This window comes from Mytilus trossulus, chromosome 8 (genome assembly GCF_036588685.1).
Source record: "Mytilus trossulus isolate FHL-02 chromosome 8, PNRI_Mtr1.1.1.hap1, whole genome shotgun sequence".
NCBI classification, from domain to species: domain Eukaryota; kingdom Metazoa; phylum Mollusca; class Bivalvia; order Mytilida; family Mytilidae; genus Mytilus; species Mytilus trossulus.
The window spans coordinates 43,836,244-43,863,462 of NC_086380.1; the positions used below are offsets into that span (position 1 = coordinate 43,836,244).

A 27,219-nucleotide genomic window follows, 5' to 3' on the forward strand; every position below is an offset into this window, starting at 1 on the left:
ATTTTTTAAAGAAATAATAATAGACTTATTCCAAAAATGTGTTCATTAGGTTCAAGTTTTTTATGAATTGCGGATAACATTTGACATGAAGTGCTGTAAGAATCATTCATATCGTTTGTAAACCTCAAACAGTTGAAGAACTATCGATACATTATAAATTTATTGTTGTAAATACAATATTTTTGAATCATATTTTGATTTAATCATTTCATAATTATAATATTATCTTAATGGGATATTTACCTGAAGAATTGCATTAACTTTTTGCTCCCATTCATTATCGTTAGTAAAGAAAGAAAAAGATTGAAGGCACTCATTCTACACTGCTTGTTATTGTATGTATCATTGTCATTTAGCTTAGTTTCTTTTGTTAGCTTCTTCTGACATCGGATTCGGACTTCTTTGAATCTGTGTTTCACTGTGCGTATTGATGTGTGTTGCTTTATCCTATATCGGCTAGCGGTATAGGGAGAGGGTTGAAATCTTTAAAAAAAAACATGCATAACCTAGCCGCATTTTTTAGCCTGTCAAAAGTCAGGAGCGTCTGTCTTTTTTTCAGTCTTTTATTTTTTTTTTATTATAGTTCATTTATATGTTTTAAAATTAAGTATGAGGTCCATTTTCACAGATCAAGAACTCATTTTTGTTTTAGTTTAACCTATTGATTTATAGTGGATTGGGAAACAAGTTTTGCAACTTATATTAATCCCTTTCCTCTTTGCGGGTGCGAATGCTGCCTTGAAGCGGCATTAGCCTGCTCTTTTTCGAAATCTACAAGGGTGTTTTTTACGTGCAAGAGTTATGGATCTCTCTTAACACGTGTCAGCCATTTATCGTCCCCTTCATTTTTGTTAAGGGGTCAGCTGAGGCCCGCAACCGGGTTTTGAATTTCTCGCTGCGTTGACGACACATTGGTGTCCTTCGACTGCTATCTGCTCTTTGGTTGGGTTGCTGTCTCTTTGACATATTTCCCATTCCGATTTAATTCAGTTTTACAATAAAAATACAACGAATGCAATATACTCCACGGGAAAATCTTATAAAAGTAAATAAACATTAATTTACCTCCATTCCAAAAATATAGATAAAGTATTATAATGAAAAAAACTCGTAAATTGAATTTCGATGTTGCCAAATGTAGTTCTTCCTTTCTACAAATATGGCTATTTATTTGGTTTCAACTGTTTGCAATTCTATTTAACATAAGCCTTTATGTATCTAACAGTAACTATAAACCTTTATAAATTCACCAGGATCTTTAAAAGAAATGAATACATGACAGTTGTTTTTCTGCATTTGAAAACTCAACTTCTTGAAACACTATATAAATTATTTCTGTCCCTGGATATCTCATCAGCTGACTAGTCCGTACTAAGAATATGAAAAGCTTGAACTGATCTTTTTCCAGTCATGATACATTTTTGTTTCTATCCTCAGGGGTAATAGTCCACATCTGAATTGTTCTAAATGCGAGCGTTCGACTTTGGTTAAATTGAATTTTACATACTGTTCCTGATTAAAGGCAGATTAAAGGCAGATTTGAAAGTTATATAATTACGAAGTGTTGGCACTTGTTGTATACTATCATTCCATATGTTTGAATAAAGGCGCTGATCATTTCTACAGTTTTCAAATTAATAGCAGTTTTTGAATGAAAATACTGTTCTAAATTAAGTTGACAGAAAATTTCCTTCAATTCGCTACACCAATTGTTGGTACAACGGTTTTAGTCTGCATAAAAAGAGAGCTTCGTTATACGATCATCTTCAAACTTAAGTAGTCTATTCCAATACCTCACCATGTGTGTCCATCTTCGAAACTGGATCGGGATCCATCCAACATCTCCATGTATGGCGAGACGAACAAAACGGTGAACACGAAGAAAATATCGTATTGTACGTTTATGAAAATTGTCTATTCTTGGAAATTTTCTATATACCTAGACACTTGAGGCATAATCTAACATAATAGGAACTACAAACGAATAATACGCGCGTTCCGTCTCCACACGGCTTATCAGTGATGTAGTTTAAACGATAACTTACAACGTTTTGTCGTTGATAGTACAGACCGTATATATCATACACAGTAAAATGAGGTTAATCGTTTTAAAGTTTTAGAAGGGTATTTAAAATAGAAACAACACTGTTAAAACCCATCGCACCTAAATACCCAAGTGCACCAGGAATTTTCTAAGTTGAAAAGTATTGTACATTTCTCGATGAAATAATTATTTACTGCTCGATCCTATACCTGTCGTACAAATGTATCTCTAGATTACCAAAGTAATATATTGTCATTTCATATACGCGATGAGAAAGCATTCACACTGCTAATGAAGAGCTTTCCCATTCACTTTTGTTCTTTTAACAATTTCATAGAGCCTGTAAGTTAAGAATGATCGAAAAAGACTCATTGGTCCTATAGATACGCTTGTTTCTTAAAGAAATAAATTTAACACTTTCATATGAATATGTATATGTATATATTGTTTCAATCGGTTCTAGCATTGATTGTGATTTTGATTAATTGAAAGAATGTATTGATTTAAAGTGAACAACTATGACTGAGAATGGAAACGGGGAATGTGTTAGAGAGACATCAACTCATACAGGACAGGAAAGCATGATGGTCATATATCATGTTGATGCTAGGTATTACTTTTTAGCATTGCACAATTACATGCTTTTTTTAACTGTTAATGACATATTCACACAATTAGAAATGTATTGATGGTAACTGGTACAACATGCCTTCTTAATTAGTTGAAATAAGCTTTCATTAATACATAATTAAAAGTTCATAATTTGTAATGCGTAATGTATGATGTGAGGTGCCAAAAAAGAAGTTGAACGTATTAATTGTAACATCACAACTGACTCCATGTACAATTTATAGTATTTCGGCCAGATAAAATGGTTTCGGCCAATTCTAGCCTTTAGTGAACCTACTCCTTTGTATAATTTTTGTCAAGAATTGTTGATTGCTAAATCGGTACTAATAGTTATCAAAGGTACCAGGATTATAATTTAGTACGCCAGACGCGCGTTTCGTCTACATAGGACACATCAGTGACGCTCATATCGAAATAGTTATTAACCAAACAAATACAAAGTTGAAGAGCATTGAGGATCCAAAATTCCAAAAAGTTGTGCCAAATACGGCTAAGGTAATCTATGCCTGGGATAAGAAAATCCTTAGTTTTTCGAAAAATTCAAAGTTTTGTAAACAGGAAATTTATAAAAATGACCACATAATTGATATTCATGTCAACACCGAAGTGCTGACTACTGGGCTGGTGATACCCTCGGGGACGAAACGTCCACCAGCAGAGGCATCGACCCAGTGGTGTAAATAGTTATCAAAGGTACCAGGATTATAATTTAGTACGCCAGAAGCGCGTTTCGTCTACATAAGACTCATCAGTGACGCTCATATCGAAATAGTTATTAACCAAACAAATACAAAGTTGAAGAGCATTGAGGATCCTAAATTCCAAAAAGTTCCAAAAAGTTGTTAATAAAAATGAATTTATTTGTATGTAAAAATCAATATTTAGATTTAATTCTATTTATCTATGATTCATTTTTCTGTTCTGTACATTTTTGGGATCAAAACACTCTTTAAAATTTGTATAAATATTTAGAATTTTTTTTTTTTTTTTTTGTCAAAATATTGATAGAACCAAGAAGTAAACACAAAAAACATACGTAAGCATCAACTGTTGTCAAGGTTGAAATACTTTTTGAGAATGGCCCTCGTGTGAATTAAGTTATTGTCAAATTGGATCTACAAATTTGACTACCTTCAGTGGATCGTCAATAGCGTAGCATACTCGTTAAAGACAGATAATTTATATTCTAATTAAACGACTTTTTAACATTCGACACTTAGACTTCGTTCTTAAATTTTCTTAATTTTTAGTCGTTGATAAACGTTAGTACGTTTTCTGATCGTTGATGTGAAATTGCAAAGTTACAATAACGAAAGGAGTGTGTCAAAATTTATTTTCCTTTACTTGAATCATAAAGGTATAGTCTCAATCTGAAACGAGAAATCGACTGTTCGCAAAATATAATTCGACTTATAAAAAAGAAGGTATGGTATGATTGTCAATGAGACAACTCTCCACAAGTGACTTAATGCCACAGAAAATAATTATACGGCCTTCAACAATGATCAAAGCCCATACCCCATAGTCAGCTATAAAAGGCCCTGAAATTACCATGTAAAACAATTGTAAACGAGAAAACTAATGAATTAATGTAAGCACAAAAAATAAGAGAAAAAAAGTATGAAACACATAAACAAATGACAACCACTAAATTACAGACTCCTGACTTGGGACAGGCACATACATACATAATGTGGCGGGGTCAAACATGTCAGCGGGATCCCAAACCTCCTCCAAACCTGGGACAGTGGTGTAACAATACAACATAAGAAAAAACTATGAAAATCAGTTGAAAAAGGCGTTACTCATCAGATGGATAGTATTCTCACTTACTTTTGATCAAACTTATAGTTTGTTCGTTTGGTGCGTAAATCAGAATATTTTTAATTTAAAGGTCCTTAAGTTAAAGGTCTGTACCATCTGTACTAAAGTGTGAACATCCAACAAATGCGCCTAACTTATACCGTAGCAAACGCATAACAATGCTGAATACATCTAGTTATATTAAAAATAGTCTTTGTTATTTAAAACCTTTCAAAACCGGTATAGGATCATTTTAGTATTTATTGTCTTTGATACTGTTGTTATTTCAATAACAAGAGCAGTTACTAAAGAACGTAAAAAAGTTAATATCAGGAGCCTGTAATTCAGTGGTTGTCGTTTGTTTATGTGTTACATGTTTGTTTTTCGTTAATTTTTTGTACATAAATAAGGCCGTTAGTCTTTTCGTCTCAATTGTTTTATATTGTCATTTTGGGACCTTTTATAACTGACTATGCGGTATGGGCTTTGCTCATTCTTGAAGGCCGTACGGTGACCTATAGTTTTTAATTTCTGTGTCATGTTGGTCTCTTGTGGAGAGTTGTCTCGTTGGCAATCATACCACATCTTCTTTTTATAAGGCAACAAAACACATGAAGTAAGATATTTGACAGAAGATGATTTGCGAATATGGCAAGTAATTCGGTTCAAAAACATTAAGTAAGAGAGTATACAGGACCGATTCAGGATTTAAAAAATCTTGACATTCTAAGAATGTAATTTTTTGGTATTTCTTTGTATTCCCATTTTTATTCCATTATTTTTCCAGGATCCGAATGTTTTACCCTCTATATCACACATCCCAATTTTTTTTACCACGTATATCCAACATTCCAAGAATATATATAATTCCCCTAAAAGGTAGTGTTGCTGGTAATATATTTTTGCATTACTTTAATTATTTAGTTTTACGAATGTTATGATATATTTTTACTAGTAAAATTACTATGACCAAATGTTTCTATTTAACACAATTGATTTTCTAATTAAACAGTATATTCAGTATTGATGCTTTAAGACAGGAAGCATTAGAATATCAAATTAATGTTTCAAACAATATGAAAACCGTTGAATTGAAACGTCTGAACTGTCCAATTTTCTCTATGCACTTTGTCTGAAATTTCTTAGTTTGTAAGTACGCAAGTAATTGACTCATATCAATTAATAAGTTGTGTTTGCGCCTCTGATTTTGCCATTTGATTAGGGACTTTCTGTTTTAATTTTTTTTTCGGAGTTCAGTATCTTTGTAATTTTAATTTATACACTTTTTCCATTAGAAGAATTGATTTGCACAACCATGTTTTCAGGATCGAAATACAATCTAAGCTCTTAGAACAGAAACTCAGTAAGCACACACCAATTTATGAACACAGTGTTTGTATGACACATTTACGCCTTCTTCGTTGATACTAGAACACATCCGTGATATTGCAGGTCCGTGACTGAATTAAAGTATATTACTATGCGCAAGCCTTATTTTAGTATTATTATTGTCATCTGACAAAGTCATGCCGATTATGTATAAGATACACAGTTTCCTTTGCTTTCAAATCTTTACCCGTCGAACTGGAACTTATCAATTATTCGTAATATTAATTATTTGGAAAACAAAAGGTTCTGGGATGGAGTATTTTCTAATCAACATGCATCATTGTCCTACATTGTATATTAGTTATAGATAAAGTTGAATTCTTTGAATCGCTGTTTTACGTCATGCCCACTAACAAATTGAAAACTGTACCTATACGCCTTATTTTTAGTCCAGATTTTTAGTATTCGTATTGTTATTTTAGAAAGTCTTACTGATTGTGATTGAAATACAACAATAGGTAACAATTTGACAATTTAGTAGTGTCAACCCTGTGATTATGACCCGTCAGTGATATTGTTGGTTTTTTTCAAAACTACCTCTACCCTTTTTTATTGGGAAAAAATGCGTCATTTTCATCAAAGTGGGAAATTTAAAATTTACCATGAATTTGACTGAAACTTCAATTTACAGAGCCATTTTCAAGAGTCAAACCCTGCTTTAAAATAAGACCTCATTTTGTCAGTGATGATACATCAATAGACCCTCAAATCTGCAAATATAGTCATTTTAGGAATGAAAAATGTTTAAATGAGTGTTTTTCAGTTTGTATTCATGCACAATTTCTATTGAGACAGCACTGTTTGGGAAAAAAATTGTCATTTTGGGAATAATTTTAAGCCATTTTTTTTTCAAATTGGGATTCTTCTCCAGGGGAAAAAGCCTTTATTCTCCACGAATTTAAGGCAACCAATATCACTGCCCGTGTATATAGCATATTAATCATGAATACACCGTTTGGTGGTGCGCCTGTCAGATGCAGAACGTACATATAAGAAAATAGGTAACAGGTGAATATACTATTGGTATCGGTATCGGACTCGACCCGGAACTTCTTAATTATTCACAATATTAATTACGTAGAAAACAAAAGGGCCGGGAGTGGTGTAATTTTTAATCTACACCTTTGTACTATATTAGTTATATATAAAGTTGAATTCTTTGATTCGACGTATTTACGTGATGACGTCTGACAAATTGGACCTCGTAATTTTAGTATTATAGATAGATATTGTTACCAGATAATTATCAATAAAAAGCTAATTTGGTGGGTTTTTTAATCTTAATTGGGTTCATTATCAAAAAACAAAATCTTAGATTTATTCTTAAGCAATATTGATGCATATAACATTTTCTAATAACAATATTCTGTAACTAAATGTTTAAATGTATAAATATAAATACATGGCATATGTTTTATGTATATCTTTGACTGGATTATTTGATACAGCTCCATTTAGCGTTACATGAAAATATGTCTAGTGTATCAAATTTCAAAGATATAGAAAAAAAATCCTAAAGAATTAATTTGCAATGTTTCATAAAAGTAAATCAAACATTACAATAAACTCAATCGTCATATTTCTATCTGTAAATAACTCTTTCATGCAGGTAATATAAATGCAAAGTATCTATTTATTTTCTAATTAGTCTACCATTTAATATTACATTGGGAGAGCAGTCCCTGTTGACGTTTTCGTTCTTGTTGAGAAGGTTCTACTTTATAAATATTTCAATAATTTTCTCCTTTCGGAAGCACTAACATATGAGTTAAAACAATATCAATATTTGACTGTTCAATATTAAATTATGAAATGTGTTAAGCTGTTGCAATTATATATCAAGTTAATTATATATATAGATCTACCACTGAATCGAGTGTGATAAGATAACTATCCACTCGAGACAGTTTAATTTTCAAATTTTAAACGCGAAGCTCGTCGAGCGTTGTAGATATCATAAATTTAACTGGTGAGAGAGATACAATCGTAAAGCAAAATAACTAGAGGTGGAATCTGTTTTTCTTATATTTTCAAGCGATATGCACATAGAATAAATCTTGTTTTTCGGATAATCTGCAAAAATATGTGTTCTTTTTATGTCCCATCATCAGACATGGTAGCCTTTTCATGACGTCACAATGGGAAATTCAGAGGAAAGCAAGAAAATCTGACGTCATTATTCAAATTTGACCAAGGAAGAGCTAACATTAAACACCACACGTTGACTAAATAAAATAATCAACAGGTCAGGAATAGGATAAATCGCGTGAGAATTAGAAAATACATTCAAGCATATCTATATGACTTTCAATATAACTAAAATGTTAAAATGAATGAAGTTATATATCTATTATATATATATTGAATAATGTTTTCTTATAATGTTATTCAGATCATTATAACCTCTCCCCGAATTTAATGCGCCTATTGGAAATTATCGCTAGATCTGCTCTCAATATCTCCATTCAGTCTTTAATGTTGTTATAAAAAACATCAAATATAACAAGCTGGTGATTGTATACACGATAATCGCACTTTGTCTTCAAAAGGCTCATCTGTGTCGCTCGAAAAAAAAACCCACTTTAAATAAAAAGATAAATGTATGTTGAACATTGAGGACCCAAAATTATGAACGGTCATGTTAAATACATCTAAGATAAACTTAAACCCAGTATTGCAAAAAGAAATACGATATTGTCAATCAATTGGAATAATTTCCCCCATTGTGTCAAAAATGGTGAAAAAAGGTACAAGGTGGAAGAATATTCATGACATTCTGTAATTTTGTTAAATACAATGGGTTTTTTTGTAAACGAATGGGAAGATGAATTGAACAATGCTTTGGTCATTGGATTTTATGAATCAATAAACCATTGAAAAAGTTAACTTGTTTTTTTTAAATACCTAGAAATGAATGTTATGAAATATTTTATCAATAACATCTTTATGCAACGCAAGCGTTTCTTAGTAACTCATTAATTATTCATATGGCGCATTATGCATAATTAATGCTTTTAATAGAAAGCATTTAATGTATCGACATACTCTCGTTCTGCACATTTAACTATTTGTGGCCCCTAGAGGTTTAACTTCCTATTATCCACTTACTCGTGAAAAGACTGATTGGTTCGATGTAATGTTTGATATGATAACTTAGCACTCTAATGGTATATCAATATATATGTTAATTCTGATTATACATTTTCAGTACATGTACTGTAGTCTCATTGTTTTCACAAGAGCAGAATATATCAGATTGATACTCCCGTTTACTAAACTTTATCATGTTTTAATAATGAAAAACAGATAGTAGTATGGACAGTTCGGTAGCATTGTTATCAATAGTTTTGTTTATCTTAATTTCTTATAAACATTGCGAGGCTTTTTTGGAAGATGTTTGCGACAAGGACGATGTTGAATGCCAGCATCCAAATGATGGCACCCTCCGCGGTCATTTACAGCATGGCAAAAGTAGCCGAAAGAACGTCATACGTAGAATTCGAAATATGAGCTTGTTGCAATGTGTCAAAGAATGTTTCTTGACATCTGAATGTATTGCTGTTAATTATCGAAAGAACTGGAAACTATGTGACGCAGTTGGAGACATAAGTGATGATGATAAACTATTGGTACATGAAGATGGTTGCATTTTCAGTGAAATATCAACCTGGTCTAAGGTAATATTGCATACAAAAACAAATAGCAAACTTATTACAAGTTTTTGCACTATCATGACTATAGCAAATTATCTCTAAATGAAGACACACTAAAAGAAAAAAACGTGAACAAGATATATTTTATTGCACGGATGCGTATCAGCGCCACAATTTTTTTTTTAAATTTCTGCCTATGTTTGCGTTGTGACTCAAACCTTTGCGAAATAACGCAAACCTTTGCGATATAACGCAAACCTTTGCGTTACAACGCAAACTTTTGCTAATAACGCAAACCTTTTTGAATTAACGCAAACCTTTGTTTTATCTAATTTCTTATTTGAGATTCAGAAGAAGCAGCAGTTATAAATGCAGGAGGCTGCATACATTTAAATGCATCTTCCTTTGTACTAGTTGCAAAGACAAATGCTTGAATATTTAGAACATATTGACTAATAATGAGTAGGATGATCGATATAAGAAGATGTGGTATGAATGGCAATAAGACAACTCTCCATCCAAGTCACAATTTCTTAAATCAAACCATTAAATATAGGTCAAGAAAGGTCTTCAACACGGAGCATTGACTCACATCGAACAACAAGTTATATAGGGCCCCAAACATTATATACTTGATAAGACATGTATATATATTACAAAGAAAATTGAGTAGATTGAAGTTATATCGAAGAATATAAAAAAAAAATCAACCCTGCTAATACAGCTATAGCCAATTATAAATATATTTCCAAAGTAAGCTCTCGTTTGACGATTGTGTAGGCTTGGCTAGATAAAGAAGCTACATTTTTGCAATAAAATAAAGATGTTCTATTATCAAAATTCTGTTCTCTTCATTCAAATTGCTACCCAATCATCTTAAAGTTACTTCACTAGAATAAAATGAAAATTCCATGACTTTCTATCAAGGAATCTTTATCATATTCTGAGATTTTTTAAAAAAAAAATTTTTTTATTAATGATTCATTTTAAAGCTGAAAGATCACTTTGTCTATTTAACTTGAAAGTTTCACATTTGTGTGATATTTATTTTGCTCTTTCATGTAAAATTTGCCTATACCATATCTATTTTATTGTTAAATTATATACTTTTCTGATGCACAAAACATTCTTAATATATGTATAATTGCACTTCAAGTATTCCCTAATTTCTATTCGTGTTTATTATAATGAGATGGCCTTGTATTTATAGTTCTTTTCTTATGAAGTATTATAACACAACCGAAATTAATGACAGACGGACATATATACAAAACTTAATGAATAATTAAAATCAAGATGGTTGCGTTTGTACATCGCATTTGCGTTAAACGCAAACAAAGGAAGAAATCTTTAAAAAAAAAGTTGTGTGGCGCTTAAACGCTCCCGTAGTATTGTCCAATCATTAGTATGTCATTTTATTACGGACTTTCCGTTTTGAATATTCCTCGGAGTTCGGTATTTTTGTTATTTTTATTTTTTTATAAAATGGACGTGAATGAACATACTAACTTTAAAAGTGAATTTGAATACTCAACCTTAATTTTACCCTCTAAAAACGTGTTAACAAAATGTAGTTACAGAATTAAAAAAATTATTTTAAATGGCAAATTCTAAGATTTTACTAGTATGTTAGAAGTTCAATTTTATAAATATGATTATATAGGAATCATACAAAAATGTAGATGCAATATGATTGACAATAAGATAACTATCAATTAGGGACCAAAAGATGTAGATACATCTTAAGATCACCTTAATACCTTTCTTGGCTCTCAATCTCATTTAATCTTTATTGTATACACACCAAAGGTAATTTAAGGACATACTATATAAATAATAAAAAGAAAAGCACCCAACTAATACAAGCATAACAACACAATATAAACTACATTCTAATGCAATTCGTTTTGAACGACAATTTTCATTGGAAATTGACTCATTTTCTTATTTTTTCAATCTGATCTTGTCTCAACTATTGAAGACATAAAAATGTGCCTCTTAATTTACTCTCCTCAAATTCTTAAGTTTCCAGTAGTAATTTTATTTTATTTGGATCTTTCAGTCCATTGCGGGAGTTTGCGCAGACCACAACTGTGCCACAGGAAGAAAGTGTGTTAAAGATCGAGATTCAAACAGAGGATTCATTTGTATTTCTGCTTGTAAGTCTAAATAAATGTCTAAATCTAAGAAAATTAAATTGAATATTTGAATGATTTATTATTTAGTCGAAACGGGCGTCGAAAAAACTTAAGCATCCTGTTTCTTTGAAGAGTTTTAATTATTTATATAATCCATACTGCAACATGAAACAATAAACATTTTATAATGATATTATCAGCGTGATCGACAAAACTATTTTAACTTCTTTTTGTGTGACATTTGAAATCTATTAAATTTTCCAACACAAAACATTGATATTGATATTGTACCATGGCCATTTAACGTTTACTGCGCAAGACGTTATTTCGAATATATATAATTTAGTGTTTTTTCCTGGCATTGTCAGTTTATAGAAAAAAACAAAGGATATGTGGTATCAATCCACGACACAAAATCCGTAAATGCACAACAACAAAACATACAAAAAGCAAAGAAATAGCGCTTGTATTGCTGTTCTTCATCTTAAAGTCACAGTGATACATTAATACGGAGCAAAAAAAACTCTCACTTCACTACAAGTTGAAGACGGCCCCTATCACCGGCTTACGCGGAATTAGTTGCAAAAATAGTTCATATAGACTTTGTAAGATGTTACACAATCAAATCGAACCCGATTTAAAAAATACATACTGGAAAATAGTACATACATTAAACAATATAGTTCCAGCATATATTTTAGTAATTAATGTATCAGATGAAAGGTCAATGACTGGTCATTCTTGTAAGTCACACAATTAACTGTTGATTTGAATAATACAAAATGTCTGATTGAATTCTAAAATTGAGGGCATATATAGCCTGTTTCTCAGATATGAAGTGTCTGGTTTCGTGTATCTAAAATTCCAGTAACTAGTGCACTACGGTCTAATGTATAAATAGAGGTATATTGATCACGCTTCCATAAAATGTTTTGAAGTGAAAAATTAAGTAAGTTTGCTTATCTTTTTTTTTTGGTCTTTTTTCTGTCTTTATAAACTTACAAACAGGTATGACCGGTTTGTCAACAGACACACTAAGGTGTCAGATGATAATTGTTTTACATGCAACAGTTATCTTTAGTGCAAATAAGCTAACCAGATGTAAAAATATCAAAAGCCAAAGATGTGTTAAATAATTTAATATAATTGTTAATATCTTGTTAAGGGAATGCTCAAATATGTACGATATGATAATTCGATCTAGAATATCAACTGATCAATGGAAAGGTTTTGAAAGAGCGAAACAATTAAAAGAAAACAAAATAAGAAGTAAAATCGGCTACAAAGAAAGCTCTTTGGGGCTTTCCTGTATTTCTCACAAGTGTATACATAGTTTAATCTGATACTTTTGAAATATGAAACAGACTTAAATATGTCGATTTTATTGTCACAAGGTAGATGTGCGTTATATAGACATTTTACTATAAGTGTATATCAATATTTGACATTGTAGATTTAAATGCTCTTCACTTTGAGTTTATAGACCTTGAAACAATCGATGATTCTATGAAAAATATCATCTTTCAAAACAAGAATTATCAAAGATTATTTTGAAGTAGTAGCTTTCATTTTGTTTTCTAAATTACATACATATAGGAATATGGCCTGTTTTTTCTCTTTGGTCACATTGACATATTCCCATTCTCATTCTCTATTTTATGTATTAGAATAATGCACGATTAGCAAAAGCTCCAATATATTGCGTTAGTTGTAAACTTTTAAATACCACTGTTAGTGTCTTTTATGCTGTCAGCTGATTCATGTGATTATAAATGTACATTCTAGTAACGTCCTACTTTTTACATCGAACTTTTTACATGTGATAATAAATGTACAAAACATCCGACTTTTTACCTGGGATAATAAATGTACAAAACATTCTACTTTTTAAATGAGATGATAAATGTACAAAACGCCCTACTTTTGACATGGGATGATAAATGTTCAAAACGTCCTATTTTTTACATGAGATGATAAATGTCAAAACGTCCTACTTTTTACATGAGATGATAAATGTACAAAACGTCCTTCTTTTCACATGGAATGGTAAATGTACAAAACGTCATATTTTATACATGGGATGATAAATGTAAAAATCGCCTACTTTTTACATGTGATGTAAAATGAACAAAACGTCATACTTTTAACATGTGATATTAAATGTACAAAACGTCCTACATTTAACATGTGATGATAAATGTACAAAATGTCTTATTGTTTGCAGACTGCAAAGCATCCCTACCAGAAATACAAGATGCTGTTTGTACAGAAACATTTGGGTTATATAAAAACCTCGGCACTGGAATAAGTTTTGAATGTAAAAATGGACTTGTTTTGGAAGGACGCCCATTTGCTGTTTGTACGGATTATGGAGAATGGAAAGTTTTGTTTTATTGCATAGAACGCGGTAACTGATTTTTTATTTTTGTTTAAACAATAATTATATGCATCAAAGAAATAAATTGCATTTCAAAATACAAACAATCTAAAGAAAACAATTTTAGATAAAACAAACAATTAAAACTTTGAAACCATTACATAGATCAACATTCATTAATAAAGATCCTCTTTCGTTTGATTCTTAAGACTTGATAGACATTATGTTTGACATCAGGTGACAAAACGTATCCAAAACATCTAAATGGACAACCTAAAGTATATAGACTTTCTACTTGCCAAAAAGGGACACACAATATCAAAGGCCAGTTAAAACTAGAAGTAAAAGAAATCAGTTGATAGCCGTTTTTTTATAGAGATATTTACCTTAAAAGAACAGATATATTACTCTTTCTCACCGTTTTGATTTATAATGTCAACATAAAAATGTACAACTAGATGATAGCTTTAGAAAACTATAAACCCCCGTGCATACGTTGGTGTATGTTTAGTTAAATGATAATTCTCTTGCACATCCCTCTGATTGTGGATCTCATTTGCAATCAGGTTCGTGTAGATATAATTTTACTAACAAAATCTTTTCTTCATTTATATATTACACTAAAATGTATACCAACATAAACAAATAACCATAAATTAGCACGAAAGTAGTTTTCCTATGTTCAAATCTCGTTTATCAATTAGATCGAAATAATGTAACATACAAAACAAAAGAGAACCCCAAAAGGAGCATGACCTCGTGAGTCGAAAGGATAAGAATCGCTTGATATACATTACACACATGTCATAAACATCAACACAATAGCAAAATGTCTAATCCAGGAAATGGACTTATGAGTTTTTATTGTTCTTATCATACCTTCTGCCTCTTTTTTAAACTACACTGCTTCTTTTGTTGGTGGTCTTGAAACTGAAAATGACGATATACCAACTCATTCCTTGTATCTGTTTTGATTCTTTTTTGAAAGCCCTATACCCACCTCGTGACTGTTCTGGTATACCACGCCACGCTGGATCAGGTGTCTACAAAGTTCATCCAAAGCCGTCTATTAAGTTCGATGTCTATTGTGAAATGGATACAGAAGATGTAGGATGGACAGTAAGTTATTTTATTAATTGATTTTTACCAAGTCAGGAATATGGCCATTGTTATATTATAGTTCGTTTCTGTTTGTGTTACATTTTAACGTTGAGTTTTTGTTGTGTCGTTTGTTTCCTCTTATATTTGAGTGTGAATTAACATTACTATAAGACGTGTCAAGGTACTTTTCTATCCAAAATTCAGGTATTTAGTTTTTATGTTATATTTTTTATTCGCATCAAATTTTGTCTAATGCTTATTACGTTTCTGTGTGTGTTACATTTTAATGTTGTGTCGTTGTCTTCCTCTTACATTTAATGCGTTTCCCTCAGTTTTAGTTTTTTCTATCGATTTATGAGTTTCGAACAGCTGTATACTACTGTTGCCTTTATTTATATGATATAGTGCATAACTACAGCCAAGTCATTGAGCCAATGACTAGATGATATGCTTTATTTTGCCCTTTAAATCCTCTAAATGTTCATCTTATCTTTAACAATGAGCAAAGTATTGATATAAAACATAAAATGACAAACAGAAACCTCTGCATCAAATTAAATACATGTAAATTGCTATGGAAAAGGTATATAAAAAAATTCAGCGGTGATAAACATATTTAAAAGGAGTACACAATTACCTCTAACCTAGGAGAGTGATGTATCAAGTACACTATAAAAAAATCGGAACATCACTTGAAATGGGTCGATTGGTATTATCTGCAATTGCAAACTGGTTACAAAGGACAAAGGGCACATATTTTTACTAACAGGGGCTTAACGCTTATTGAAAATACATTGGAATAATGAATCTTAAGAATTAAATAGTAGTTGGCTAATAAAAGTATCAAGATATGGACTTTTTCATATTGGCCCTGTAACATGCCCGAGATATACATAATGTCCAAGGATGGTTGTAATGGACCCAAGGCATCGCCAAGGGCCATTACAGCTGTCCGATGGCATGTTATAGGGCCAATATGAAAAAGTCCATATCTTGATACTTTTATTAGCCAACTACGGCAAATTCATTCAAGAACAGTCTTCGAATTGTAGAATCTAATTTAAAAGTATAGTGCTCGGTTGTTAATTTGTATTTGTTAATGTTATCAATATGAGTAGTTTTTTTTTCTCTAAATTAACTAAAGTGTATTGAAATTTGCCGTTTTAAATTTTTACAGCTTTAGATACTTCTCCTTGATGTATGTTACTGAAGAAAAAAAAAATACCATTTGTTAAACAAACTTTCTCTTTCCGATTTTTTTATTCAGTGCGGCGGCAATAACATAATAAGAATTATACCTTTTAGACCATTTTATGATTGTTCTTTCATAAAATGAATAATAATTACAAAACTAAAGATCCTACTCTTTCTGAAAAGTCTTATCCTGGCAAGATCTATTTATTCTATCTTGTTTCTTTGTAGGTCATTTAGCTATACACGTATGCAAGGTTTTATAATTTTTTTAATTTTTTAAATTTCTTTGTAAAGCATATCCAGAAATGTGATCCTGTTGTATCAATTTGATAACATGTTTTGTCATTAATCAATATAAGCAAAGTATTCTAGACAACATTTCGGTGTATAAAAAAATTGCAGTAGGCTTTGTTATTGCTCCTGTTAGAAATGTACTTAGTTTGGTTTTAGTTCGCTAGGAACATAGTTTTCTTCAACACGCACTCCCTTTCTCGTCACTCAAATTCTACTTACAAATATTTTAATTGAGTTTACCATTGGTAGGTAATACAAAGGAGATTAGACGGCAGTACAGACTTTTTCAGAGGATGGACAGCTTATGAAGAAGGATTTGGGAATCTTACACATAATTTCTGGCTAGGTATATTACAAATTAAATTTTCAATAAGTTCGGATAAAGTGCGACAATATCATGCCAAAAAACATACGATATAATTACAAAAAGAGTTAATTGTCAATTTTTATAATCTATATAAACACAAAATAAAGTACTTTTTATTCTTTTTTATTCGAGTTATGTTATATGTAATAAAGACATGTTGAGCTTTTAAAACGAAATATTCTAACTCGGTCGTTTACTTTAACTCCTTTGTGATTGGGTAGGTCGGATGAACAAAACAATGTGCTCCTTCAAAATAACTGTTATCTACTATTCAATACAAAAGGATTGATGTAACTTTAAGGATAACATGAAATCGTCAAAAAGTGCAGTATTTGTCAAATATGTAGTGTGATTAGTTTACTCACTTGTGCTTATGTTCTTCTTGAAAAATAATGTGTTCAATCATCATAAAGAGTAAAGTCACCAAAATACTGAACTCAGAGGAAAATCAATTCGGAAAGTCCATAATCACATGGAAAAATCAAATAACAAAACGCATAAAAAACGAATGGACAAGAACTGTCATATTCCTGACTTGGGACAGGCATTTTCAAATGTAGAAAAAGGTGGATAAAACCTGGTTTTATAGCGCTAACCCTCTCACTTTGATGACAGTCTCATCAAATTCCGTTATATTTACAGTGATGCGTTAACTAAATAAAATAGTCAAAATATGGATACATCAGTCATCATCGTATAACAATGTTAAAAGGAACAATTTAACAGAACACAAACACATCTATATACAAACACATTCATTGATTTGTGTGTCTGACGTCAGAAAATTTTATACGTCAAATAGATATTGAAGTGAGTTAACACGATTAAAGATAGAAATTTCTTCAGTAACGCAGCTGCTGACGATGATACTCATATTTTTAACGGTTGCAGTATTGTAAATTACTGATATGCTTTTATCCCTTATTCTCAAAAATAAATTTACTGTAAGCTTCCAAATAAAACGGCCTATCTTAATTCAGTTTCTCACGACCAATGTTAAGCGCCGAGTTCAAATATTTCCATACGAGCTACAAAATGCCCTCTTATTATCCGATAAATTACGGATATTAGCATGTAGACATATGATCGAGTAATTTATAATAATTTTCAGGAAATGCAAAAATTCATGCAATAGTCGCAACTGGTAATTATCAACTACGAGTAGAGCTAGAGGATTTTAAAGGAAATACAGCTTTGGCGGAATACACTAGATTCTACATTGGAGACGTCTCAACAAACTATAAACTGGAAGTAAGCGGCTACATAGGAACTGCCGGTGTGTCTCAGTCATTCTTTTGACTTTTGTTGATCTGGTAAAACAAAAACTTGAATCTGAAATAATTTGTACACTTAAGAATACTGTTTCTAATGTAGAAAGCTCAGATATAGCAAACTCACACGGGACGATTATAATGAATCTACTGTATGATAACTTTTGTGATAGTAATTGCCTATATAAGATGAATTTTATTCTTGTTTTAATATTTTTAAAATAGACAGAAAGATTTTTTTTTAATTAAAGGTCAGCAAGACCAGATCTTCAATTAAAGCCACTTGTCTCAAATAATCAGTCTAGTACTAATTGGATTTTTTGCCCTTAAATGATGACTTGTTTTACGCTGTTTTTGCGTTTTTTACTATTCACTGTTGAAAAAAATATAAGATAAAAAGAAACTTTAAAAAGCAGAATTCGTCTTACAGTTATTCCCTTTTTTAACTGAAAGATAAAATTTAAAATTTGAAAGTGTCAGTTGCCTCTTTATTTATTTCTTGTCCTCAAATGACGATTTTAGGCAAATATTTGTGTGATTGCCTATTCTATTGAATGTTATGATTTAAAATACATATCGGCTAGACAATATTTGCAAATAAACCTAGCTAAATGACACAGATTCTTTGATCCTCTGGTTATACTTTTTTCTGATGTTGTGTTTTCCCATGTTATGGGGTTGATTGTGAGCCTGCATTCTTAATGTGCAAGTTTGAATGCGGGAGCCTGTTTATATTCAGTTATTGTTGTTTGTTGCTATCTATCGTTTTTGTGTTGTTTTTTCTTTGATTGTACCTAAATTAAAACATGTTTTTCTTGTTTGAAATATTTATACACTTTGTCAGGGTAATTTATTTCTTTTTGATCCTAATGTTGACCCTGTAGTTGTTGACAATATATGTATAACTTCTGATTTAGATTGAGATATGTTCTTGAGCTTCTATACATATAGATAAAACCTGTGGATTCATTGTTAGTCGTTTGATCAATGAATATTGAATATTTGTGTATAGCATTTACCTGAAGTAACATAACAATAGCTTGATAAAGATGCCTCATTTCTGTGTCCACTGATAGTCTTGATGTGACGGGATTGGAAGCAACTATAGTCCAGCAAGGTTATGCATGTTGACCGGATACAGTGGTTGGTGTATTCTCTAGATAATTTTGCTGACTTCGACAAATTCTTCAAAAACACTTTCATGGTGTTCTGTCCAATTGGTTCATTTCTGAACCACATATCATCTTGTTCACTGAATGAATTCTTTGGATGCAAGAATAATCTATTGCTTGCATTATTGTGTTTCTTTAGATATTTAACAAACGACTTTAAAACAGGACATCTATATGTGCCAGTAGCATACATCATTCCCCCTGAACCCTCTGGCTCATTTGTAGTACCTTGGTGGTTTTTTGTTAGTTCAGTTGCAAGTTCACGGACATACATCTGCCCTTTTTGATCCGAGTCAACTTTAAATTCATCAACCTTCAATTGTGAGAGATTTTCTTGACCCCTTCTGCAGAAATATAAGATTGTCTCGAATATAGTTTTATTTAGGAGGCCCTGAGGAGTTGACGTGTTAAAAACTAGTGGGTGTTCATAAAGCATTCTCAAATCTTCTAGTGAGATAGCCTCATGGTGAGTGACAGTTCCTTTTCCCTCTTCTCTCGTTTTCCTGAGTAGGGAAGTAAAGTTGTCGTTTGCTCGGGTAAATTCGGTGTCGATTATGATGTCAAAAAACCTGTCGTTCTCCTTCAGATATCTATTTATGCTCTGTCGTATGGCTAAAAGAGTATTTTTCTTGTAATATTCTTGACTTTTATTTCGGATGTTGGCATAAAAATCTTGCAATAAATTTGCGATTTCATCTTTTGTGGCTTCCAAAATGTCAATTTCCATACCTCTTTCAACAATGAAATCTGACAAAACTTTAACAGCAAAATGTGTTTGTTGACCAGTTTTCTTGGACTTAAAGTTCTCTTTTCTAAATGTTGTAGGTTCGTCTCGACCAAACCGCGACATCTTGCTTGTTTTGTTTTTTGCAGACGACAGAATAGTTAGTAAGCGACTTTAATTAGCGGTTTATAACATCGTTATTTTAAACGCACAAATGATCAGGCTAATAAGTCCAGCCCACTTGTCTGTCAATACGACTAAGCTCCACCTTCTCTCGTGAAATCAAACAATGATTGACTTTACAATCAATAGTCTATTGCAACAGCAAGACATACTATTTTCGCATAGTGCAGTTAACGCTATATATTTCTTTTAAAAACTATGCAAAAATAGAGTAATTTAACTATAGAAGGACATTCTTACAGAAAGTATAATAATTATTAATAGCAAACTGAGGTAGCACTTAACTCTATTATACAGCTATGTCAACCGAGGGAAACACATTAACTATAAGAGGAAAAAAAAAACAACAGAAACACTCTAGTGAAATAAAAAAAATGACAATACAACATACATAAAAACGTATTAAGATAAATCACTCTTCCATTTAAAATGGGCATTTCAGTATGAAGAAGTTGACACCAAAAGGACAGATAGCTGCAATGCATTTTAATTGTGACAGTGATCATGATAAACATCATTCTATTTCATTGTCATCGTCTTCTTATTTACCTCACGGTGAATACCTAGCAAACTTGAGGACATGGATATATGTGTAGTGAAATATTACCAGTGCACTACAACAGGTTTGCTAAAACTGCAAAAATAGGCATATCAACAAACAAAAACGGCTTACATATTTCAAAGATACAAGCATCATGTTGAACAGCAATACAAAGAAATTATTGAGTCAACAGTTTTAGAAGAAATTGGAATGTAAAATGACTTGAAAAGAATTTACATATTGACAGATAGATGCCTGACATAGCTTGCGTTAACATGCAAAAGAAATGTTGTAGCCATAGCAGAAAACAATTCCTACATGCGAACATGATACAAAATCTGGTGATTCTGTATCTCAACACCATGAAAAAATGGTGTACCCAACGGATCTTTAATTACATAGAAAAGCAAGGTTTACAAATAAATGTACTTTTGCATGACCGAAATTTGAGTATTAACAAGATGTTAAAAGGCAAAGGAATCACTACAAATCAGAATGATCCATAGCATTAAAAGGTTGAAATAGCAATTAAAAGAGAATCTGCGGGGCCAACATGTTTAAAAGAAAAGTTCTAATCTGCACAACTAGAGGACAAGGTGGAATCAGTTGCCGTACATTTTCATTTGGGCAGTTAGAAATTTTGAGGAAAATCCAAATGTATTGCTAAATATTGTGGAACATTATAATAATAACCACTAGACGTGTCATCCTGATTACAAACTACGAAACTAAACGGATAGTTATTCCAATATCAATTGCTGAAAAACTTCTCCTATGTGTTATATGGAAATCTACAATTTAAATCCTCCCTGAAAATTGTGTTTTAGCCAAAGATACATTTATGTTGAGAGCTTTACTATGAACATGTTCAAAGATAAAAAAAAAATGTTTTTAGTAATGGCAATTGCAAAGCTGTCAGTTGGCAGTTTGTAATTGGAATGAAAATGTTGATCACGATTTCACCGAAACCGAAGAAATGACCCACGAAGTAACATTGGAAAAAAGAAGTATAAGCCTCAAACTTATAATAACAGACAAAGTATTTGGGATAGGCAAATAAACTTATTGTGTCAAAGAAAATTAGAGAGGAATTAATATTCATACATGATATGTATTATGAAGTAAAAAAAATGATCTATTTAATCATAAATTCATGGAATGCAACTTGATATTTTTATGCCTCATTGCAACATTTTTATTTCTTATTGGATACATTAGCATTGTGATTATATATCTTGTATATATAAATTAATCCGATTTTATGAGATAAAAAACTGTGTTTACCAGTTTCTTAATATTTTCTTTTTCACAGCATCGCAGCCACGAACATGTGCTTCTATTAACACAAAAAGCAGATTCACTAAAAATAGTTTATTTCTGATCATAGCAGCTGCCATATTTGAATAAGCTTAACTGCTGTAAGGGCGTAAAATTTTCTATGTCACCCCTGGTCTTTAAACAAGTTTTTGTTGTTTAAACTTGAATACACTACTTTTATCCACGTGAGTTTAGATTGAACAAGTTTTTGTTGTTTAAATACTTGATTAACCTATTTTAACTACATGAGTTCACTTTAAGTCTTTTTTTGGTGTTCATACTTTGTAAACATGACAGAATGATTTTTGCGACGCGGTTGTTTGCATAATTGTTATTCAATAGAAAACGCATTCATTGGGTATTAGTTTCATACTATACTTTTTCGGATAATTGACATTCAGCTTGTATATTTCAACAAGATGTTATACATGCAATATCAATGGAATCATGGTACATACCACACTTTGCAGCCCTTTTATCAGAGTTATGGAACTCTGTTTTCCTATGGGAACAAACTGTGCGCCTCTTCTTGCCGACCTCTTCTTATTTTCATATGAATCGGAGTTCCTCCAGACACTTGTCAAAAACAAGAGGATCAAAGAAGCCAGATTATTTAATTTCACTTTCAGATATATTGATGATGTTCTTTCCTTAAACAATCCGAACTTTTCTGATTGGGTTCCATTAATATATCCCCCAGAACTCGAGATTAAAGAAACAACAGACACGGCTTCCTCCGCCTCATTTTTAGACTTATATCTCGAATTTGACTTACACAGTCATCTCAGTACCAGAATCTATGACAAACGAGACGATTTTAATTTCGAAATTATAAATTTCCCCCACCTAAGTAGCAATATACCAACTTCACCTGCATATGGGATATATATTTCCCAACTTATTCGATATTCAAGAGCTTGCAGCTCCTACTCAGACTTTGTAAAACGTCATCAGTGTCTGAGTAGAAAGTTGATGAACCAGGGGTATGTCAAAGAACGTCTCGTCCTTTTTCTAAAAAAGTTCATCGGAAGGTACCAAGACCTTGTTGATAAATATTCCGTATCAACTTCTCAAATAATACACGATGGTCTTGATGTATAGATTCTGCGTACTGATGTTGTGTATCATCTTAACAACATGTTTTATTGTTCTTTTATTTGTTTTTGTTCTATTATTAAGATTACTTTTACTGTTGAATGGTTTTATGTGATATCCGTTTGACGTGGCTCGGTACTTATACATCTCGTCAATGTGTTTGTATTGGCTTTCATTTTTTGGTGATTTGTTTTGTATATGTGACTCTTTGTATTTCTTTTGTGCTTATAACGTGACTCTGTACTTTAAAAGATCCCGTCAGTATGATATTTGTCTATAATATGTCATTATGATATATTTCTATTATGAATTACTTTATACGTTGAACCACAAACGTCAAAATCAATCAATGGCGTAGTGGAATTGACAATTTTTGGATTCTCATAAATTCTATGTATAACTTTTGAACTAGTTTGAATCTCGGTCTATTTCTGTAATTTATTCTTACATACTTTTGATTTTTTAACTCTGTATGCGTACATTGCCTATGAAAAAAATTTAAAATTGTTTGTATGCACATTGAACGACAAATTTATGTGACGTATATAATTTTTCTGACGTCGGACACTCAAGTAGATCCATGTGTTCGTGGATAGGTTTTTGTGTCCTGTTAAATTGTTCCTTTTAAAAGTTTTGGATTCTCATAAATTCTATGTATAACTTTTGGACTAGTTTGATTTCTGTAATTTATTCTTACATACTTTTGATTTTTTAACCCTGTCTGCTCTCATTGCCTATGTAAAATTTAAAATTGTTTATAATCCAGGTACTTTGGATAACTATTGTATGCACATTGAACGACAAATTTATGTGACGTATATAATTTTTCTGACGTCAGACACTCAAATCAATCCATGTGTTCGTAGATAGTAAATGTTGTTGTGTCCTGTTAAATTGTTATACGATGATGACTGATGTTCCCATATTTTGACTATTTTATTGATTGTGACTGTTTATTTAACGCATCATGTAAATGTAACGGAATTTGATGAGACTGTTATTAAAGTGAGAGGGTTAGCGCTATAGAACCAGGTTTAATCCACCATTTTCTACATTTGAAAATGCCTGTACCAAGTCAGGAATATGACAGTTCTTGTCCATTCGTTTTTGATGCGTTTTGTTTTTTTGATTTTGCCATGTGATTATGGACTTTCCAAATTGATTTTCCTCTGAGTTCAGTATTTTTGTGATTTTACTTTTTGTCATCATAATTGATTTTTATTACGTCATTGCAACAGTAAGTTCAACCTTTGCTAAATTCTAACAAATTCCTTTTTACGAAAATGTGCAAATTCTATTTGATTGATATAAAAGAAAACAAAAAATAATACTCTGTTTATTTATCTAGGAGACAGTCTGCAATCCCATAGTGGAAATATGTTTTCTACGTACGACAGAGATAATGACGAATATGAAAACAGCTGTGCAGTTCTGTATAAAGGAGCATGGTGGTATCGAAAATGTCATGCTTCAAATCTTAATGGAGCTTACTTGTCAGGGGAAATAAGCTCTTTTGCTGATGGAGTCATATGGCATGGATGGAAAGGACATAATTATTCTTTAAAATCATCAAAACTAATGATAAAGAAATTGTGAACGACCAGCGTTACACAACACACTTTTGGTAGAAACAGTCATAGCCTATTGTTTTAATGTTCTCACGTTTAATTTTATATACTATCATACGGAAGACGTGAAAAGGACAATTTTCGTCTTAAAATGATTAAAAAGATATGGTTACATATTTTTTTCAAATTCACAGATTGTGATTATTTTTTATATTTATAAAACTTTTGGTATGAATTAAGTAGCTGCTATCAATGTTTATTGATCATACCAATTTTATTTGAAAATTATTGATACAGTATTATATTACTGCCTGTACATAAACATGATACATGCGTGCACGAAGTTAATATTTCTTTGATTATCAGAGTTATACATATATATAACAGTTATACCATTAAGATGTCCACTTTCTGCTAGTGTTTTCTCTTTAATTGTCTTTTGGATAAAAAATTATAAAAATCCATGCATTTTTTTTTGTATTATCCCATTACTAGAATAAATACATATGTAGAAAAGTATAGTATACTTTAATATGTGCCATTCAAGAACTGTTGTCATAGGGACAAGAAAAACTCGAACATCATGTTAAAAATGTAGTTTTTTATTTGGGCTAGAACATTCTGAACTAAATCCTACCTTTCTCAAACTATTACACAAATACAAGTGAAACAAATCCTTATTCTATATCTTCCACACCTATATATTTTTCCAGTTCGCAAGGTAAGTATAAGTTACCATTTCATGAAATTATTTTTATATCGTCGGCTACAGACTTTGATCGATCGATTGACCCACAAAATAATAGGATTCTTCCCTCATGATAACTTCCAAGTGTACGAATTTCGTTGCAAATAAGCAAAACAAATTCATTTAAAACGAGGACGAAAGATACCAAAGGGACAGTCAAACTCATAAATCAAAACAAACTGACAACGCCATGACTAAAAAAGAAAAAAAAACCAAACAGACAAACAATAGTACACATGACACAACATAGAAAACTAAAGAATAAACAACACGAACCCCACCAGGGGTGATCTCAGGTGCTCCGGAAGGGTAAGCAGATTCTGCTCCACCTGTGGCATCCGTCGTGTTGCTTATGTGATAACAAATCCGGTAAATAGTCTAATTCGCTAGGTCACATTCATATAAGGGAAGGGGATTGTAGTTACGACGTGAGGAACATATCCGATATCATTTGTAAAACGGTTATTTCATAACGGTCAACCAACTCGTGATGTCGTCCGTAAAATTTACGATGGGATGATTTCAACTTCACCATTTGAAAGTCTTGGTTTATATAGCTTCCTTGTGAGCAGCAACCCTCTATCAAGAAAATTATGATAGGAAATGCAACCACGGGAATATCTTATCAATTGGGAGATATATACTCCGTATCATGGTGCTGCTGGAATGTTGCTACTTAGAAATGGAAAGTTCACAAATGGAAAGCTGAAATCATCTCTTTTTTCGTAAAGTTTTGTTTTCATCCGACCCTCATTGTCAATTTCTAGATGTAAGCTAAGATATGAGGCCAACTTAACTGTATCTGTAGTATCCTTTATATGTCTAGTTCGATGGAATAGATGCGTTCCACATAGTCATCAAATTTATAATTATTTAATGAAAGAACATCATCTATATAGCGGAAAGTAGAGTTAAAGGATATTGCTCACTTCTTATCTTTCCTACCAAGAAGTTCCTGCATGCAGTCAGCCTCATAATAATAAAGAAACAAGTCGGGAAGTAGAGGGGCACAGTATGTTCCCATTGGAATGCCGACAGTCTGTTATAAACACGTCCTCCGAACGTAACAAATATGTTGTCAACCAAGAAATCAAGCATCTTGGTAATATCAGTTTCAGAGAATCTTTTGTTTGAATCAGAGTTATTCTTTACAAATTCCGCGAAACATTTTTACAAATTTAAATATTCTTGTTACAGTGGAACCAACTTTGACCCCTGTACTTAATGTATCATTTGATTCCTTTCCTACAATATATCTTCCACTACAAATGAGCAAAGCGATGGTTATTAACAAAGAAACTCATCATAGATACCAGGACTAAATTTTGTATATACACCAGACGAGCGTTTCGTCTACAAAAGACTCATCATTGACGCTCGAATCCAAAAAAGTTAAAAAGGCCAAATAAAGAACGAAGTTGAAAAGCATTGAGGACCAAATTCCTAAAAGTTTTGTCAAATCCAGCTAAGAAAGGAGCATTGGAATCAAAGAAAAACAGAACGATATCTTTAATTCCCATCAACATTAAAACAAATTGCTTTCATCATTTCCTAGCGGATCAAATTAATGTGTTGTTCTTAGTTTTATCCTTTTTTGTGTACAATAGAAC

At 31.7% G+C, this 27,219-nt stretch overlaps 1 protein-coding gene across 1 annotated transcript; it reads left to right on the top strand.

Moving 5' to 3' along the window:
- Nucleotides 1–9,112: 9,112 nt before the first annotated feature.
- On the top strand, nt 9,113–24,990 carry LOC134681929 (uncharacterized). The gene is made up of 7 exons (XM_063541556.1): nt 9,113–9,543; nt 11,582–11,678; nt 13,882–14,064; nt 15,023–15,153; nt 16,873–16,969; nt 18,102–18,266; nt 24,642–24,990. Exons 1-7 carry the CDS (start codon nt 9,181–9,183, stop codon nt 24,887–24,889), a joined length of 1,284 nt encoding a protein of 427 aa, XP_063397626.1. The 5' UTR covers nt 9,113–9,180; the 3' UTR covers nt 24,890–24,990.
- Nucleotides 24,991–27,219: the final 2,229 nt, after the last annotated feature.